Here is a 16,797-nt window from a genome sequence, read left to right as displayed (position 1 = left end):
ACAGAGTGTTCTAGGCTACCATCATAGAACTTTGCATTTTATTGCTCCAGCCTTAAGAAAGGAAAGTTTTCATCTCAAAGGCCAAGCAAGAATGATGCTGAGTTGACTTGGCACTGAACTCCATGCTTCCTTTACTTTTTTAAAAAAAAAGTATTTTTATTGATTTCAGAGAGGAAGGGAGAGGGAGAGATAGAAACATCAATGATGAGAGAGAATCATTGATCAGCTGCTTCCTGCATGACTCCTACTGGGGATTGAGCCCACAACCCGAGCATGTGCACTTGTCTGGAATCGAACCCGGGACCCTTCAGTCCGTAGGCCAACGTCCTATCCACTGAGCCAAACCAGCTAGGGCTCCTTTACTCTTGATATCCACACAGTTCACTGTGGCTCACCACAGCTATCTTTTATATCCTATTAGTTACCAGGTGTTAAGTCTCTCTTATTGAGCCAACATAATAATGCCCTGAAGAACAGTTATCCTCTAAGTTTAAAGATCAATAAGAATCACAGTTGGAATAACTAACTTGCTCAAGGTAATAATTCAAGGTAACAGGTGGCACTAGACCAGAACAAGGACTCAAATTTAGCTGGCTCAATGCCATAGTTTGGTTCTTAACCATAATTAACCAAAGGTACCTCCCAAGTAGAAAATCACCAGTCGCCATGGAGATCTTGTGCATGGTAATTTTTCGGATTGCCAGTAAAAAGAAACATTTTGCAATAGGTTTACAGTGGGGCCTTGACTTACGAGTGTCCCGACTAACGAGTTTTTCGAGATACGAGCTGTCTCTTGTCTCTCGGCTGATTTTTTGCTAGAGTTGCGAGCTAAAATTCGGGTTACGAGCCAGCTTCAGATACCCCACCGCTAGTTGGCGCAGTGAACATCACAGTGAACGCCACATCAGCCCAGCATTCAATTCATTGTAATGGTGAAAATTGATTTGACATACAAGTAATTTGAGTTACGAGCTCTGTCACGGAACGAATTAAACTCGTAAGTCAAGGCCCCACTGTATTTACATCTCTCATAATTTGTCGGTTCATATATTTTGTCCACTTGTTTTTTTTTTTTTTTTTTTTTTTTTTTTTTAATATATTTCATTGATTTTTTACAGAGAGGAAGGGGGAGAGATAGAGAGTTAGAAACATCGATGAGAGAGAAACATCGATCAGCTGCCTCCTGCACACTCCCCACTGGGGATGTGCCCGCAACCCAGGTACATGCCCTTGACCGGAATCGAACCTGGGACCCCTCAGTCCGCAGGCCGACGCTCCATCCACTGAGCCAAACCGGCTTCGGCTTGTCCACTTGTTTATTATGTTCTTGATGCTCTTGAAAGTCTTTCTGAATGACAGGTATTAACTTTTTGTAGAAATAAATTTTATTTTAGGAAGAAAATAAAAAATAATATTGGACTAAAAATAAATGTTACTAGGAATGGGAGGCAAGAAGAAAAGGCAGCTAGAATTTGGATGAGGTAAATGTTAAGAATGAAAGGTTAATTTAAACCCCTCTCTTACCACAATAGGCAGTCCCACCTTTATTCTTGTACAAACCCAGGCCTCCCCAGAACTAATTTGATGAAGCTGGGGATAGTGATGGTGAAAGGAAAAACAGACAGTTTTTTCAAGAGCAGAATGAAATGTGGTAGTGTGTGAACACAGTGTGTGTAGATTCTAGTGAACAGAATAGGCAGAAACAAATTAAGTTTCATGGCCAGAAACAGAGACTATAATAAACAGGGAAGAAAGAGTTGGTTACTTAATGTCTGAGTGTGACCCAGAAGCATGTGAAAGGGACCTGCATAGGCTGCTGGGAGGAATTCCAAATTCTTGACCTGCAAAGTAACATGAGAGGCATCCAGATGTGTGGGAAAGCTGGAGGAGAAGAGGCAGGAGCCTAGAGTTCTATGAGGAGGTTGTTATGAGACAACCACCTCTTCCTCAAATATGTGCTGCACACTGGCAAAAATCAGTGAGTACATGCAACCTCTAAGCAGATAGGCACATACCAGTTTTTTTCCAAAATTCCACAGGTACATATCCTGTTGCTGGCCTACTGTTGAATTCCCGCTGAGGATCTACAGAAGAGAGATAAGTAGCATGGGGTCAGAAATTGTCTATGATTGGCATGTTTTCTTTTTATGAAAAACTTATCAGATCTTTCATTTACCACTTAGACTCAAAAATATATGTTCATTTAGTGCAAAAATATTCTGATAAGAGATAAAATCTGATTATAAAACAGCACACTTAATTTTTACTTTTGAATCCTCACTCGAGGATATTTTTTCCATTGATTTTTAGAGAGAGTGGAAGGGAGAAGGACAGACAGAAACCCCAATGTGAGAGAGACACATTGATTGTTTGCCTCCTGCACACCCCGACCAGGTCTGGGGATCGAGCCTGCAACCGAGGTATGTGCCCTTGACCAGAATCAAACTCAGGACCCTTCAGTCCGAAGGCTAACGCTCTATCCACTGAGCAAAACTAGCTAGGGCTTAATTTTTACTTTAAAACACATACCTGCATGCCTTAGATATCAACAGTATTTCAAGTAGTGAGATTAAAAGTGATCTCCACTCAATGGACACAAGACACTGTGGGGTATGGGAGGCCAGGGGAAGGTCAAGGGGAGAAAAAAAAAAAAAGGAGACATATATAATACTCTTTGTAATACTTTAAGCAATAAAACAAAATTTTAAAAAAAGGTGATCTCCACTTTCTTTTTACTTATCAATGTGTCCTTATTTTCCCCTCTGAACATATATGTATTTCTAAGGTACTTCATAAAATATAAATAACTACAGATATTTATGTGTTACGTGTGTGTTTTCGTATCAAATAGAACTGAACTGTCTCCATCATGCACAGAGCACTGGCAGTGCTCTGTAGGTATGTCAGAGAATATAGCTTTTCTTTCTTGGCAAGTCTGAACCCTTACATGTGATTTAAGGAGGTTTCCTGTAAATTTCTTTAAACACTCATAAACAAACAAAAAAACTCACAAGCAGTGAAGAAAACAGTCTGAACAGTGCATGTCAAATGTACCATAAGGGGCATCCTGGAGGTTGCTGGGAAAGACACAGGGGTGGAGGGTGACTTATCATGTATGTTTACTGTGGTTGCAAAATATAATATTTTATGAGAAATGGTTCTATTGCTTTCAAAACTGTGAAAACTAATTAAGGTCATTTGATTGTTGTTTTTTAATGTTAGTGCTAGTGGACTCCCTCATTTTTTAAAAAATTGATTTGAGCCCTAACCGGTTTGGCTCAGTGGATAGAGCGTCGGCCTGCGGACTGAAGGGTCTAGGGTTCGATTCTGGCCAAGGGCATGTACCTTGGTTGCGGGCACATCCCCAGTAGGAGGTGTGCAGGAGGCAGCTGGTCGATGTTTCTCTCTCATCGATGTTCCTAACTCTCTATCCCTCTCCCTTCCTCTCTGTAAAACATCAATAAAATAGAAATATATTAAAAAAAAACAAAACAAAACAGAACAAGATCACAAATATTCTCATTTTCCATGAGGAAGACAGTATTTCTTGAACATGTTAAATACCAAGTCCTTGAACTATTTTATCATTTACTCTTCATAATCATCTGGGCCTTTTTAACTCCACATTCTAGCACCACCTTCCTTTAAAGTGAAACATAAAAAGCTGGTCTTGCCATCTTACCACTGCTGAGAGGATCCGCACTCCCAGGACTGTGCTGCCTGGAGACCAGTTCATTCCCCGTTTTCCTCATCTCTGTATTTTCGTTGTATCGTCTTTTCCAGTAGTTGAGTTCGTCACGATCAGATTCCTGACAGCGCCGCAGAACTGCCATGGAACGCCTTGTTTTTTCTACCATTTCCATAATGCAGTTCAGGGCCTGAACCAGAGAAGAAGTCAGGCAGTGATGAGCTGAAGACATTCAAACACTGATGTTGCAAATCAAGGTAAACAAATTATATAAATAATGAAGGTTTAAGTGTCTTATAGACACAATATCAAGTTTACATGTTAAAGCCTTTATTACTGCTTCTTTTAAAATATTATGTGTATATAAATATGTGTACACACACAACTTAATTTATTTTTTGTTTGGATTTCAAAATAATACTGGATTCTTTAAGGTTGAAGTAACCAGACTCTCACTATAATATAGCCTTTTAAAGTCTATGGTGACCATGGAAATGACAATATGCCGGTGAAGATCTGGGGTTGGGTGGGTGGGTAGGGGCTGAGTGGAGGGGGGTAAATGGGGGGGGAATAGGAGGCATCTGTCATACTGTCAACAATAAAAAAATAAAAATAAATTAATGAGAATAAAAACAATACTTAAAAACAAAGAGACTATGGTGAAACCTTATATATTTGCGTAAACACACCAAGGTATCTGATGAAGCTGGCGATTTATTAAGAATGTTATCAGAGAAATAATGTTCAGAGACAATTTTTATCACTCAAGAGGCAAAGAGCTACTGTATATATACTTTAATGCAGTACTATATCTTCTCTTCCCTTTTCAGTGAGAAGGGAAACCCTCTCTTACAACGAGACAGAGAACTTGGGCTTGCATTCTGATTCTCATTTGTTTTTGGAGAAGCTCCATCTATTAACACTTCCTATATACCAGGCCCTGTGATAAGCACCTTACATATTATTACAACCCTCCTGTAAATTCAAATACCGCAGTTTTAATAAAAAAATAGATTTTAAAAAATTATAGTTTCAGGAATACAACATAATGACTCGATATTTATATACCTTACAAAGGGATCACCATGATAAGTACAGTAACCATCTGACACTGTACATGGTTATTATAATATTATTGACTATATTCCCTATGGTGTACATTACATCCACATGACATTTATTTTATAACTAGAGGCCCAATGCACGAAGATTCTTGCAAGAATGGGTCTTCCTTCCCCTGGCTGCCAGCACCGCATTCCCTCCGGCCCGGAGCCTCCTTTCACCCTTCCCACGCTGCCCAGAGGCCTGGAGCAGCTGGGGCAGTGCGTAATGCCTGCGTTGTTGCCCTAGCAACAACACAAGCATCCACCCCACCCCTGGCCACTCGGTGCCTGCGTATGCAAATTAACCCACCAGCTTTGTTGGGTTAATTTGCATACTCACTCCTTATTGGCTGGTGGGCATCATGAAGGTATGGTCAATTTGCATCTTTCTCTTTTATTAGTGTAGATTGGAAGTTTGTACCTCTTAATCCCCTTCACATTTTTCACCCATCCCCTACTCCTACCCCTCCTCTCTGGCAACCTCAGTTTGTTCTCTGTATCTGTGGTCTGTTCCTGTTAGGTATTGTTTGTGCATTTGTTTTTTGTTTGTTTTTTTTTTTAGATTCCACATGAGTGAAATCATATGGTATTATCTTTCTCTGACTGACTTATTTCACTTAGCATAATACCCTCTAGGTCCATCTGTGCTGTTGCAAATGGTAAGATTTCATTATTTTTATGGCCAAGTTAAAAAAAAAAAAAGGAATGGAATTTTTTTTTTAAGTTATAAAAATTAAGGCTGAAAATGGTGAAACAACAAAGATAGGAAGTGTCAAAGCTGGGATCTGAATTCACAAACCTCTATTACCTGACTTTACTTGGTTAAGACTTGAAGTGATCACAAAGATTTGGGAGTTACTCTTAGCTCTTTAGCTGGGGGAGCAGTAGAAAAATCAGCTTTTATTGCAAAGACACGGTGGCTCTGGTTAAGTGTCTTGAAACATACATACTCTATTACTATTGGTGATATTAAGAATTAGAAGTATGAACAAGTTAGGTCCAGAGGCATGGGGGAGGGGGGGGAAGGGATAGAGGGGACAGGAAGAGATTGACCAAAGAACATATATGCAGCCCAGCTGTGTGGCTCACTGGTTGAGCATTGACCCATGAACCAAGGGGTCACAGTTGTTTTCCCTTCCTGGTCAGGGCACATGCCTGGGTTGTGGGCTCGATTCTCAGTAGGAGGCGTGTAGGAGGCAGCTGATCAATGACTCTCTCTCATCATTGATGTTTCTATCTCTCTCCCTCTCCCTTCTTCTCTCTGAAATCAATAAAAACATATTAAAAAAGAAGAACATATATGCATAGCCCATGGACATAGACGATAGTGTGGTGAAGGCCTGGGTGGGGTAGGAGCTGGGTGGAAGGGGGAAAACAGCAGGAAATTGGGGGACATCTGTAATACTGTCAACAATAAATTAAAAAAACAAACACCCCACTTATCTGAAAATTTTAAAAAAGAATTAAAAGTAATAAATATGAAAATTATACATAAGATTCTTACATGATCAAGATGTTTCCATTCATCAGCCCATTCCCTTTCTGTCAAACGGTGGTCTACCAACTCATCTTGATAGCCTCCATTTAGACCTATTAGAAATTAGAGATTAAATTTGAGGATAGAGTGAAGAATACAGTAAATAGAATTCTATCAAGTAAACACACACATTCATACAAACTGTGAGCACGCTACGAAGGCAATGATTCACAACAGAGTGTGGGAGCCACAAAATGACATAAAACCACCCCCAAAAAATTACCATTGAGAATATATTTTAGAACTCCTATAAATAGATTATGAAAGACAAAAAAACAAAAGAAAAAGGTTTACGTCACTTACTAAGATTGTGGTGTCTATCACGAACTTCTCGGTGTTCTAACATCTTGTTGGGTTCACGATATAGGTGGGAAGTTGCAATATCTTCTAAGGTGTAGTGCTGAAGAGGTGGAGGTGTAGGATGGAACTGGCCCCCAGGATTCATAAGGGGCACACTGAGGGCAGGACTGTGCCGAGGAGCAGGGCTGATTGTACACACTCTCTTAGCAGGAGGTTCAGGAGGAATTGTATCTCTTTCAAAACCGTTGTCTTCCCTCCTGCGCAAAAATTAAGTAGATATCTGAGCCCATCAACAAGTGTTCATGCAAACATATCCTTGAGCATCTACAATGTGCTAGGCATTTTCACAAACAGGAAGACATAAGGACAGGTTTGACATAAGACATGAACTGAAATGTCTTCAGAGGCCAGAGAGATAATGGAAACTGCTGATTTAGTCCAGTATAAAAAGAAAGGTCAAATTCATCCACAATAAGGCAGAAATATCTAAACCTCATGAAGCAAAGTGAGAGACTAAGGAGACAATGGCATTTTCTTCTATGATAAGAATATGGAGGACTATGGGTTCTACAATGATTAGAAATTTGCTACTGTAGAGATCAGTTATTGAAAATAGTTCGCCAGATTGAAGGAAAAAGGCTGAATAAATAATACACTTGTGAATTGGTTGGGCTTTTAGTAATTTAGCTTCAATTACAATAATTTTCCATTGCTGTTAAAATATTTCTTCTTTGACAAACTATAAAATACTGTGGTAGACATTCATACTGAAATATCCAGAATTAATTAAAATAACGTCAGCCTTCAAAATAATGGTGATTCATTAACATGTGTTAGTAACTAATTGTTACATTTTTACAAAACCTCACATATCAGAAAAAAATATCTTAGGCAGCTTCTTTCTATGGTTCTGGAACAATGGACACATAGGATACTCTAGAGCAGAGTTTCTCACCAGAGGCATAGAGAGTCATCTGAAGCATTTCAAAAAAATACTCATGTCTGGAAGTTACACCTATAGATTTGAGAAGCATTCTGAGTCCACACCTATATACAACCACAGTAATAAAATTTTCTTTCACAAGCAAAGAGGAAGCTCAGTGGTCCCAGAAAAAGGAAGGATGAACAAGCTCTTCTCTGCTCACCTTTCTGGACTTGGCCTTTTTCCATTTCCATGCACTTCCATGAGCAGCTCAGAAGAGTCAGCAGGTGAAGCAATACTTGTGTTGAGCAAAAGGTGTTCATGCTGAGCCAGGTACTGGGATGGGGTCTGCTTGGCAGCCCGAGCGCAGTGCAGCAGTTCTCGCTGCAGCAGGGGCAGGTTGGCCTTGAAAGAAAGAGGCAGGGATGGGAAGGCAGTTTTCCCTGTGTTGGGCCCCTCACAATAGGGCCCAGCACCTCAAAAGGCTCTCAAACAAGATGACACAAGACCAAAGCCTTTCTCTCCTTGTCAGTCTGAAGAGTATTGGGAATAACTGGAATTAAGCCTTAGACTAGGCTCTGAGGATACACAGGTAACCCAGGGGCAGAACTGATTTCTCAGTGTGGTACCCTCATTGGGCACATTTCCTTATTTTGTAAAAGGACAATAATCATGCACTGATTATTTTTCCTTCCCCTCAAACTGAGGAAACCTTTAGTGTGGACAATTCATATAAAAAAAACTCTATACTCTTTCAATTGAACTCTAATTCCTTCACATATAAAGGTACTTTTCTCATATTCCTTCTTTAAAAAAAATTATATTCCCCCCCTCCCCCCAAATTTAGAAACAATTCAGCCCTGGCTCGCGTGGCTCAATTGGTTGGGCATTGTCCTATTCCACCAAAGGGTTACTGGTTCAACTCCTTGTCAGGGCACCTGCCCAGATTGTGGGCTTGATCCCTGGTGGGGGCATACACATTAATATTTCTCATATTCTCTCTCTCTCTCTCTAAAATTAATAAAAAATCTTTTAAAAAAATTTCAGACCACGCCCATAACATAAGTCTTTATTCCAGAGGAAAAAGATGAACAAGTGAAAAGAGAGTTTTAATCATCCCTTTACTAAGGGTTAATTTAGCAGACACCATAATTTGTGACTGTTTAAAGCATAAATAAATTGACAAAAACCCAAATGCTAGCCAAAAAGCTTCCATAACAACCTACCTCATGCTGTTTTCCAAAATAACACAGTTAAGAATAGGGAATTTGATGATATAAGGCACTTTAAAAGTCTATTCTATAACCTCAATCTTGTAGCAACTGTAAAAACTTAATGAAAAAATACCATGCCAGATCTTTACATCTGTGACATGTATGTACCCTTTGATGAATTTTTTTCCCTTTGATGAACTGAAAAGAAAGAAAGCTAATTCTTCCCTAATAACACAAATTGCACAAATCCTTCATGATTCCAGTGCCTTGGGGGAAATAACTGTCTACTGGCTCTGACATACAGAAAACAGCAAGATAGAACTAGCACAGCTGTTAAAGGGCTGAACAAGGCACCACAGACTGCTCCGAGGGGCTGAGTCTTCAATGCTGTCAGAACAGAGCTACAACTCAAGCTGTTTGCCAGAGACCCCTGCATTTTCCTCCATGTCTCCTAGGCTCCCATTTAAAAGGTTTAAAAAAACTGGTATCAGTACTTTAGTAGGATGAGCCATCTACTTTTTTAAAAAACTGTTGCCTCTCACATGTGTCCCAATCAGAATATGTGCCCAGACTGGGAATCGAACCAGCCACCTTTTTGGTGTATGGGTCGATGCTCCAACCAACTGAGTCACACCAGCCAGGACAGATGACCCACCTTCTTGATGTCATTACATTTTTGTATGAAATGAAGGTAAACCAAAAGAAGACAAGAGGAACATATTTACTAGCCAGATACTTAGGCTTTGTGAGTTAAGTGGCATAATTGAGGATATTAGGTGGATATGCATATACAAGATAGGAAAACAAGTTTCCAAATATTATCTTGACAAAAGTCAAAATATAAAAGCAATTGAGTACAGTTTTTTGGTAATATCAGGCTATTGAAAAGAATGGTATTTAGAAAGGAATGGATTAAGGAAAACAACTTAATTGGGATTCAAAGATAGTGTTCCCTATTACCGAATCAATTACAAATGTTCATTTGTAAAACCAATTCTTTTAAAATTATTAATAATTTATTTTAATATTTATTGTTGAAAGTATTACATATGTCCCCCTTTATCCCCTATTGGCCCCCTCCAGCCCGCCCCTGCCCCCACTGCCACCCCCACCCCCACCCCCACCACCTTATTGTCTGTGTCCATGGATTATGCATACATGGCTGTATAAAACCATGTGGTGGGCTAGATTTGGGTTACAGGTATTTAAACTATGCCTGATCTAGAGCACACTGATATCTGACTATAGTCTTTCACTGCCTTTAAGCTATCCATAACTCTGCAAATTATAGAGAACTGATAGCAATGCAAAATAATTATTGTCTATGGACTTGCATAAAATTATGTTCAGTAGAGATTCAATTAACTTTTCTTGCCCATTGTAGACGAAGTCAATTATACCTCTGTTTGCCCATTCATATCAATAATACTGATTTTAAATGTATCTATTCTTTGGGTTCTCCCCTGAACTGGTTCTAACACCTTACTGATTAATTAATAATGAATTAAATAAAATCTTTGACATGGGTTCATTTTTTCTCTGTGAGTCATAATGATGCGATATCTGTTTTTAAAAATTATTATTTAATAGGAAGAAATAATAACTTTACAGTGGGAAAGCACGACATAGTCTTTACCAAGTGACCAAAGTCAACATCACCAATTATGAGACCAATTAACACCTATGTCTCCTGACAGAAGTTATATCTTAGCTGCTATTTACTGCCTAAATGCATAACATGATTCTTATCATGAGGAAGTGTCAGAAAGATCCACATTGAGGTACATCTATAAATTAGCCATGTTGTGCTCTTTAACAATGTCAAGATCATAAAAGACTGAGAAGCTATTCTAGATTAAGTAGACTAAAGGGTCTTGGGTTTGATTCCCTGTCAAGGGCACATACCTGGGTTGCAGGTTCGATCCCCAGCCCCGGTAGGGGTGCATGCAGGAGGCAACAGATTGATGTGTCTCTCTCATATTGATGTTTCTCTCTCTCTACCCCCATCCTCTCTCTCCAAAAAATCAATGGAAAATATGTCCTCAGGTGAGAATTAACAAGAAAGAAAAAAGACATGACAAATAAATGCAAGATGTGACCCAAAAACTAAAAAAAAGGTTTTCTTTTGCTGTAAATATTATTAGTGGAATATTTGATGAAACATGATAAGGTCTATAGTAATAGTGTTTTATCAATGTTAATTTCTTAATTTGATAATTATACTAAAGCGATTCAATGTATCATGTCTGTAGCTTATTCTCAAACATTTCTGAGGAAAAAAATTAATCTAAAGACAAAGAGAATAATAATCCAAATTATAAAATATTAACATCTGGGGAGTCTGAGTGAAGGGTAGAGAAAAAATTTTCTTGTACCATTTTGTAACTTTTCTGTGAGCATGAAATTATTTCAAAATAAAGATTTTTTTTAAAGGGCATATTACATATAAATCTCAAAAGCTATGTTTCAGGGAACAGTAATTCCAGAGGAATTGAGCTATACAAAACTGGGGATACAATGCTTTCCCACATGCTCTCCTGTCCTTAGGGCAGCGATTTTCAACCAGTGTGCTGCAGGAATTTTTAAAACATGCAGTACCTGACTATTTAGTCGGGGGCACTGATCTCTGTCCCTTAGATTGTCAAATTAAAAAATGACAATAGCCAATTGTGGGGAGCTGCTATAGGGTTAAACCTCGGACTGACCTGTTGGCAAAGTCACAAGCAAGTCCCAGCTTAGAGGGCACAGTCCTCTTAAGCATAATTAGGCTTGACCTTATGACGCTCCCTCGCCGACTCCGTCCACACCTTTGGGAACACCTGGACCCCCGGGGCTGGACCCCGGGAGCCAATATAATAATAGCTGTCTGTTGTGAATGAACCAAAATTATACCTATTTTCTTGGTTAGATCATCAAAAATTATATTTTTGATGTGCCGCAGAATTTTAGTAATTAGTTTATGTGTGCCATGAAATGAAAATTACTGCCTTAGGGTTAAGAGTCTGAGCTGCAAAGGCCTCTCTTTTGTCTGATAGCCTCCTTACAGATAACACATTCTTCACACTCTGGCCACAACCCAAAGATTTAGTGTCTAGTTACTTCTGCTAAGACCCTAGCCTCCATACCACCTTTATACCTCTGGTCCATTCACAGGAGCTCCTGTGTGTTATTAGCAGAATCTGCATACAGACCACAACTCAAGGCTTTTGTAATTCTCATCAAGTGTAAGACTGACCTGCAGACTGCACTCACATTTTTCTAGCAGTCCACAATAAAGATATGAAAATGTGCAAGCTGCCCAAATTTAGATCACAGAACAGGGATCAGTAGCAGATCTTGAGGAAATGTTAAGATAAATAATTACATTCAGTAATTATCTCATAAAAATTACCTTGAGGAATGGAATCACAAAAGGACGAAGAGGAAAGTTTGTAGCTTCTTGGAGCTTGCAATGGAATTCTTCAATTGTTACTGTTGAGTTCTGAAAAGAGAAATAAATAACCTTGTTAACCTCTAAAAGAAGACACTGTCCTCATATAAATCCTTTTAAAATCACAAAGTATAATTTCAAGAGTACTATTGTGATCTCAGATCATTCTCAAAGATTAACCAAATTATTTCCTTTATAAAAGTTCAGCCTCCTTGACTGTCCTTTCTTTACTACCCTAAATCTAAATCCCCCTCTAAGGTCAGCAGCCTGGGTTGCAGAATAGGCACTCAGGTCCTTGGTACTCAGGGTTCATGGTAAGTCACCTCAGGTACAGAAACCAAACTTACAATGTTTCCAGTTGAACAGATTCTGATCAGCCTACGATGTCAACTTAAAAGACTCACCCCAGTGCCTCATTCCTTCAGAAGTTGGTTTCTTCATAGGTTCTGCCTATCTCCTAGCATTAGTTCTCCAAATCTTCTAAATTCAAAGTTTTTTATTTTAATTAAATCTTTATTGTTCAGATTATTACAGTTGTTCCTCTTTTTCCCCCCATAGCTTCCCTCCACCCGGTTCCCACCCCACCCTCTCCCCTTAAACTCCCCCCCCGTCCCCCCCGCACTGTCCTCATCCATAAGTGTACGATTTTTGTCCAGTCTCTTCCCGCACACCCCACACCCCTTTCCCCCCCGAGAAGTCAGTCCACTCCCTTTCTATGTCCCTGATTCTATTATATTCACCAGTTTATTCTGTTCATCAGATTATTTATTCACTTGATTTTTAGATTCACTTATTGATAGATGTGTATTTGTTGTTCATAATTTGTATCTTTACCTTTTTCTTCTTCTTCCTCTTCTTAAAGGATATCTTTCAGCATTTCATATAATACTGGTTTGGTGGTGATGAACTCCTTTAGCTTTTTCTTATCTGTGAAGCTCTTTATCTGACCTTCAATTCTGAATGATAGTTTTGCTGAGTAAAGTAATCTTGGTTGTAGGTTCTTACTATTCATCACTTTGAATATTTCCTGACATTCCTTCTGGCCTGCACAGTTTCTGTTGAGAAATCAGCTGACAGTCATATGGGTACTCCCTTGTAGGTAACTGACTTTCTTTCTCTTGCTGCTTTTAGGATTCTCTCTTTGTCTTTTGCTCTTGGCATTTTAATGATGATGTGTCTGTCTTGGTGTGGTCCTCTTTGGATTCCTCTTGTTTGGGGTTCTCTGCGCTTCCTGGACTTGTAAGTCTATTTCTCTCACCAGGTAGGGGAAGTTTTCTGTCATTATTTTTTCAAATAGGTTTTCAATATCTTGCTCTCTTTCTTCTTCTGGCACCCCTATAATTTGGATGTTGGTACGCTTGAAGCTGTCCCAGAGGCTCCTTACACTATCTTCGTATTTTTGGATTCTTTTCTCATTTTGCTTTCCCGGTTGGGTATTTTTTGCTTCTTCGTATTTCAAATCTTTGACTTGATTCTTGCGATCCTCTAGTCTGCTATTGGATCTCTGCATAATATTGTTTATTTCAGTCAGTGTATGCTTAATTTCTAGTTGGTCTTTTTTCATAACCTTGAGGGTCTCACTAGATTTATTGAGGGTCTCACTAATTTTATCGGCGGTTTCTAGAGTATTCTTGAAAAATCTTAAAAGTGTGGTTTTGAACTCTATATCCAGTAGTTTGCTTTCCACCATTTCTGTCATTTGTGACCTGTTTCTTTGTCTCTGCATTTTGGCTGCTTCCCTGTGTTGATAGAGTGGCTTTCTGTGCTATGTGTCCTAGAGGGCCCAGTGGCTCAGCCTCCCCAATTACCTGAGGTGGACACTCTTGGTGCACCCCTTTGTGGGCTTTGTGCACAGTCTTGTTGTAGTTAATCCTTGATTGTTGTAGGTATCACTGGGAGGAATTGACCTCCAGGCCATTGGCTGTGAGAATCAGCTGTGTCTGCAGTGGGAGAACTTCTGTGCTGGAGACACCCTTCTGGGGCAAGACTTGCTTCAGTGGGGCTTTGGTGCTCACTGAGTCTGCCCCTGAGTGTGTCCCTTATAGATCTGAGGAGCTGTAATCTGGATGGTCCCACTCTGACCACTGGGTACACTGGCTCTTGGATCTCTAAGGAGGTGCTAATCTAGCCTCTCCCTGAGGCTAACCAGCAGGAGCTATGGAGATATCTGCAGATTCCTCTTCTTTGTTTGGGGTTTGGAGGTGCCCAGATGAGGCCCAGCTGTGAAGCAATGCAAGCTGCTGTGGGGCCTTGGGCCTTCTCTTGGAAGTTCTGGGTCTGTCTGGCCCAGCTGCAGTCTGTTAGGTAATTTTCAGATTGCAAAGGGCCAGGCCTTTCATATGCAAAAGCCTCTGCCGCAGCCTGGGTGGGGCGGGATCTCAGGGAATCAACAGGGAGGAGCAAACAGCTATGGCTGATCCTCAGCCCTGCCCTAAGAGGCCCTGCGTCTCAGTGTCCTGGTAATCGCTGCAAGCACCTCTGAGAGAAAGCCGCCCTCGAGTTCTGAGTTCTGCCCGCTGCCAGACAGTCCAGTTTCTCCCCGTATGAGTCTGGGTCCCCAGAGACTTGCCTGGAACTGGAGTTCAGAGCAGTCGGGAGCTTAAGACTCCCTCCCGATTGAAAAAGACAGCCGAGTCCTCAGTTGCCAGCCCTTTACACGTGCGCCGCCGTACCTCTGCACTTTACTTCTGCACCTCCTCTGAGTCTCAGTGTGCTTTTCTCTTTCCTTCTAGTTGTAGAATTTCCACTCAGCCAGCCTTCCTGTGGTTCTGGATGATGTTCATTTTGTCTTTTAGTTGTATTTTTGAAGTGGTTGTGTGAGGCAGCAATTTCCGGTGTTTACCTATGCCGCCATCTTGGTTTTTCCTCCTAAATTCAAAGTTTTAAAAGAAACCAAACATGTGCCTTCTGCATTGAAGAGTTGTTTTCAAATCAGAGCACCTCCAAACAGGCAGACTCTCATTGGTAGACATTTTATTTATTAAAAAAGTTATTAGCATTTCCTCTGTATTTTTTCAAAAGTCTGACTTAAAACTAGTATGCTCAGCTCCTCTGCTAAAGGGAATATATAAATAAAACTATTTTCTTTGAAGTTCACAAAATACTTTTATTTCAACCCCCCAAAACACAATACAATAACAAAACAAGTTTAAAAACAAGCAAAAACAAGAACTTGGCATCAATCTGAATTCTTGCTCCCCTGAAAGAACAATTACCACTTCTGGGACTTTTACAAAATCATCAAGTATTAAAAAATGTAACATGTACCATACAAATTATTCATCAGTGTCACATTACTTAATAAGAAATGGAAAACATATGGGTCTACCAATAAGAAACTGAACTAAAAATTATAATCATACCTCACAGAACACTTAAAGGGGAGGGCAGGACAAATTTGTATGAATTAATGAGCAAGGTGTCTATAATTTACTGTTATGTGAAAAAACTCAGAAACAGAATAGTATGTTTCCAAAAATCCATTTCTGAAAATAACACACACACACAGCATTTTAAGTATCTGGAAGGACAATTACAACAGCAGTTATTCTGAATGTGAAATTATGTTGGATTTTCCAAATATAACATATAAATATTCAGCAAAAATAAATTCCCTTAAGAGAAAAAGAGTATATCAAATTTAAGCATGTTAAATAAAAATATTTGAACAGTTTACTTCATTTCCTACTAAAGGTTTTTTTAAAACTTTTAGTACTTGTTTTAAGTACTGGCATTTGCATAATGCAACCAAAGGTACTAGTAATCAGGAATAAAAAGAGAATAATAGTCTGTCCCTACTACAGTGAATGTAATCAGGCCTCAAAAAGTGAAAATAAGTAAATCGATGGAAAAGACTGTATGAATGACTGTAAGTTTTCTTGTGGATGGATAAAGGAGGAACTGTGTGGTACAGAGAAATAGACTTAGGCCAGTGAAATGGACTCAGGGGTATTAGTATTGGAGATGCAAGGCAATCCTTTGAGAGAGATGAGTCACTGTTTTTTTATCCTTTCTTCTCATTCAATTATCCTATACTAGAGGCCCTATGCATGAAATTCATTTAAGGGGGTCAGCCCCCACCGCTGTGGCTGCCTTGGCCCCTCCCCCACCCCCCACTGCCGCAGTGGCTGCCTCTGCTTCGGCCCCCACCCATGATGATGGCCGTCTCTGCCTTGGCCCCTGCCCGCCATGGCGGCTGCCTCTGCTTCAGCCCCCGCTGCCACGGCTTCATCCAGAAGGATGTCTGGTCTAATTAGCATATTATTCTTGTATTATTATCTATACTAATAAAAGGGTAATATGCTAATTAGACCGGACATCCCTCCAGACGAAGCCACAGTGGCGGGGGCTGAGGCAAAGGCAGTTAGGGGAGACCAGGCCGGCAGGGAAGGGTGGTTAGGGGCAATCAGGCAGGCAGGGGAGCAGTTAGGGGCATCAGGCAGGCAGGTAGAGTGGTTAGGGGTAATCAAGCAGGTGAACAGTTAGGAGCCAGCAGTCCCGGATTGCGAGAGGGATGTCCGACTGCCAGTTTAGGCCCAATCCCACAGGGGTCAGGCCTAAACTGGCAGTTGGACATCCCCCAAGGGGTCCCAGATTGGAGAGG

The 16,797-nt window shown here is 40.1% G+C and overlaps 1 protein-coding gene across 3 annotated transcripts in view; it reads right to left on the bottom strand.

Moving 5' to 3' along the window:
• The window catches only part of CBFA2T2 (CBFA2/RUNX1 partner transcriptional co-repressor 2), a 150,627-nt gene that overhangs the window by 7,987 nt on the left and 125,843 nt on the right, over positions 1 to 16,797 (bottom strand). For 2 of the 3 annotated variants that reach the window (XM_070420152.1, XM_070420153.1), the window contains exons 4-9: positions 12,156 to 12,245; positions 7,774 to 7,955; positions 6,632 to 6,885; positions 6,296 to 6,381; positions 3,683 to 3,878; positions 2,016 to 2,084 (exon numbers count right to left, since the gene is read on the bottom strand). In XM_070420152.1, the coding sequence (XP_070276253.1) occupies positions 2,016 to 2,084; positions 3,683 to 3,878; positions 6,296 to 6,381; positions 6,632 to 6,885; positions 7,774 to 7,955; positions 12,156 to 12,245 (877 nt within the window). The remainder of the gene's footprint in view (positions 1 to 2,015; positions 2,085 to 3,682; positions 3,879 to 6,295; positions 6,382 to 6,631; positions 6,886 to 7,773; positions 7,956 to 12,155; positions 12,246 to 16,797) is intronic. The other variant, XM_070420154.1, reaches the window with a different exon arrangement.

The sequence above is a fragment of the Myotis yumanensis genome, unplaced genomic scaffold (assembly GCF_028538775.1).
Source record: "Myotis yumanensis isolate MYYU_CA2020_CCGP unplaced genomic scaffold, mMyoYum1.0.hap1 SCAF_7, whole genome shotgun sequence".
Classification (NCBI taxonomy): domain Eukaryota; kingdom Metazoa; phylum Chordata; class Mammalia; order Chiroptera; family Vespertilionidae; genus Myotis; species Myotis yumanensis.
The sequence above is the reverse complement of the archived record's forward strand: the minus strand, read 5'-3'. Positions and strand labels throughout refer to the sequence as shown.